Here is a 2767-nt window from a genome sequence, read left to right on the forward strand (position 1 = left end):
AGAATCTGGAGCAGTCGTCTATGGCAACCAACCAGCTTCTATCTTCTGCTTGTTCACTTAAGCTTTCAAAGTTAGATATTCCACCCAGAGTTGTACTTTTGTTGTAAACTGACAATTCCATTTGGAAGTATAACAACAAAAGGAGATTTAACCAACCAGTCAGATTTATTTAAAAGAAATAGGATGCAACAACTTCAACACAATTGTTTATCCAGACTGCCAGAATAGGTCTTTGGGGGGGAATCAGGTGTGACTTTTTCCAGGAGGAATATTTTGAACCAGGGGGGGAATAAAAACTGTAGACCATTAGAGAGAACAATGAGTCCAATGTGTGTCTGAAAATGGCAAACGCTGCTACAATATGATAGCAAAAGGCAAACCAGATGTACTGCATTTTTTTTAGAAGCCTACTGCTTCATCTAGCAATGTTGACAAAAGGTCTGGGGGGAAATAGTGTGATTGGGAGCAACACAGTCCCATTCAGTCCTAAAAGGTGATTACATAGGTTCCAGAGTCAGAACAAAGAGAATGGGTTTTAAAAACAAGGAATCTGGATGGTCCATAACAAATCACACTTTTTCCCCCAAGAAAGAAAAAAACTTGGAAAAGTGATGCAGCTCCCATAGCAACCAGATTGAATTTAATTAAAACAATCCAAAGTTTTAAGAGAAGCACAGGGAACTTTCTCAGGCATGAGACTCATTTTCACATTTCATTGGACTAAAAATAACAAAAGAACCCTATACTGGTGTGTTAGCTTTGGGAAATTGTGCCCATTGTCTGGCTGAGCCTGTGATGGACACCAACGTCACAAGTTTTAGAACCTCCATCATTCCCTATGTTTCAGTACCTACTTGCAGGTTAAAAGGAAGCTGGTTGCCAAGGGCAGCAGCCTCCTTATGCTTTACCTCCAATATGCAATTCAATAGTTATGTCTAGTATTATCCATCATATGAGGAGGTCATACTGAACCCTGGAATGTAGAACAATTGGGTAATCTGGAGCTCTCCAAATATAGTGGAGGTACATCTTTTGGTTTAGACTCAGACCAAATAGAGAGCCCCAGGTTGCCTGCACCCTACCAGCCCCCCCATCCAAAACAAACACCCCAGAAGAGTTTCCTTACTCTGAGAGGGATCTGCAGCGATCACAGGTTGCACTGCTTGCTGTGCCTGTCTGCGGCTCTTGGTCCTCTCGGATGGGGCGGCTTGTACCGCTGCGCTCACACACAGGGTCAGGAGCAGCCCGGTCAGGGGCCCCCGGGGCATCTTGAAACGCGGGGGGCAATTGCTTAATGGTTAAAAGCGTGCAGCGTTTAAATGGCCACCGATCACTGGCACATTTCCCGGAGAGAGCAGAAAGTAGGTAGAAATAGGGGAAGCAAAGCAGATAAAGCGGCTCCGTGCCGTGCTGTGGATAAAGAGCGCAGTCCGGGGGTGCATTATATATATACACACACTCAGGAGACCAACCTGGGCTTTCTCGCTGAGCGCTCAGCTCATTCTGCGATTGGCTGCTGCCTGAGCGTGACGTCACCGGAGGGCAGGTCCTCCCCGTGTCTATATAAGAAGTGGGAGGTACAGGGAGCGCAGTGTGGAGCTGAGGAGGACGTGGAGTAGATGTTATGTGTTGGGCGGACAGTAACGAAACATGCAGTGTACCGTGGTTTTAGTTGGCCAGTCCTTCCCCTGTACAAAGCATTAGTGACCCTCTTCTGGAATATGAAGTTTAGTTTTGGGTTCCAGTTCACTGAAAGGATGAGGAAAGATCTGAACTGAATGTCTTCTCTCTTGAGAAGGTGATTAAAGTAGTATTAAACTCAAACTTTCAATAATGAATCCAGATCAAACAAATATACATTGCCCAACATAGCATTGCTTTATATTTTTCCCAAGCACATACAATCATCATGTTTCTGAACAGCTCCAACTCTCTTAGCTCAGCTTCCCTGAACTTCCTGCCCAGTACAAGATCACAAGGGACAGAGCAGGGTCCATCAGCTGCTCATCTACTAGATTGGAGAAGGGAGTGGTAGAGAGGCTTGCCTTGCTGTGTCTGTGTGTTTAATGAGACACACATAGCTTACTAGCGCACAATGATGGCTCTACAGGACCCTGCAAGGGAAAGGAGGCACCCTAATATAGGATATCAGGGAAAATGCTCATTACTGCAGGAAACTAAAACTTCTAAACATCAAGAAGCAGCATCCATTGTAAGTGATTTCATCAGCAAATTAAAACGCTTTAAAACATTTTGACTTTAATAGCACTTTAAGGGGAACATGATCACCATATGCAAATAAATAAATGGTCCTTATAGTGGACTTGGAGCAAAATGACTCACTGTAAAGAAAAACTCTGGGCATGTACAAAATTAACCCTCTCATTTGGGGCTATCCCTGCATTGCAAGGGTTAAGTGCTCCTTTTGGTCTATTGCCACCTGTCTCCCCCGCTCTGGCTGTGGAATTTCCCTTGGTGTCCTTACGTCCAATGCAAGTGAATGGATGCAATGACGTCAGTGGCGTAACAATCGCCATAGCGACCCAGGCGGCCGCTATGGGGCCCTGTTCAGGGGGGCCCGGCCAGGGCCGGCTGGGTCGCTATGGCATGTGGGGGTGCTGGCTGTCACAGACACAGCTCAGCAGCGGCCACGGCGCATTTCCCCTCATAGCCGCTGCGGAGCTGTGACAGCCAGCACCCCCACATGCCATAGCGGCCCTGAACAGGGCGGTGTTCGGAATGGAGGAGGCGGGCCCGGCGACCACAG

The 2767-nt window shown here is 46.7% G+C and overlaps 1 protein-coding gene across 11 annotated transcripts in view; it reads right to left on the reverse strand.

The window, feature by feature from the left end:
* Positions 1-1406, reverse strand: part of FN1 (fibronectin 1) — a 62396-nt gene extending 60990 nt beyond the window's left edge. For all 11 annotated transcript variants that reach the window (XM_018559955.1, XM_018559953.1, XM_018559956.1 and 8 more), the window contains exon 1: positions 1127-1406. In XM_018559955.1, the coding sequence (XP_018415457.1) occupies positions 1127-1268 (142 nt within the window). In that variant the 5' untranslated portion in view covers positions 1269-1406. The remainder of the gene's footprint in view (positions 1-1126) is intronic.
* Positions 1407-2767: the final 1361 nt, after the last annotated feature.

This window comes from Nanorana parkeri, unplaced genomic scaffold (assembly GCF_000935625.1).
Source record: "Nanorana parkeri isolate BGI_ZX_2015 unplaced genomic scaffold, ASM93562v1 scaffold423, whole genome shotgun sequence".
Lineage (NCBI taxonomy): Eukaryota > Metazoa > Chordata > Amphibia > Anura > Dicroglossidae > Nanorana > Nanorana parkeri.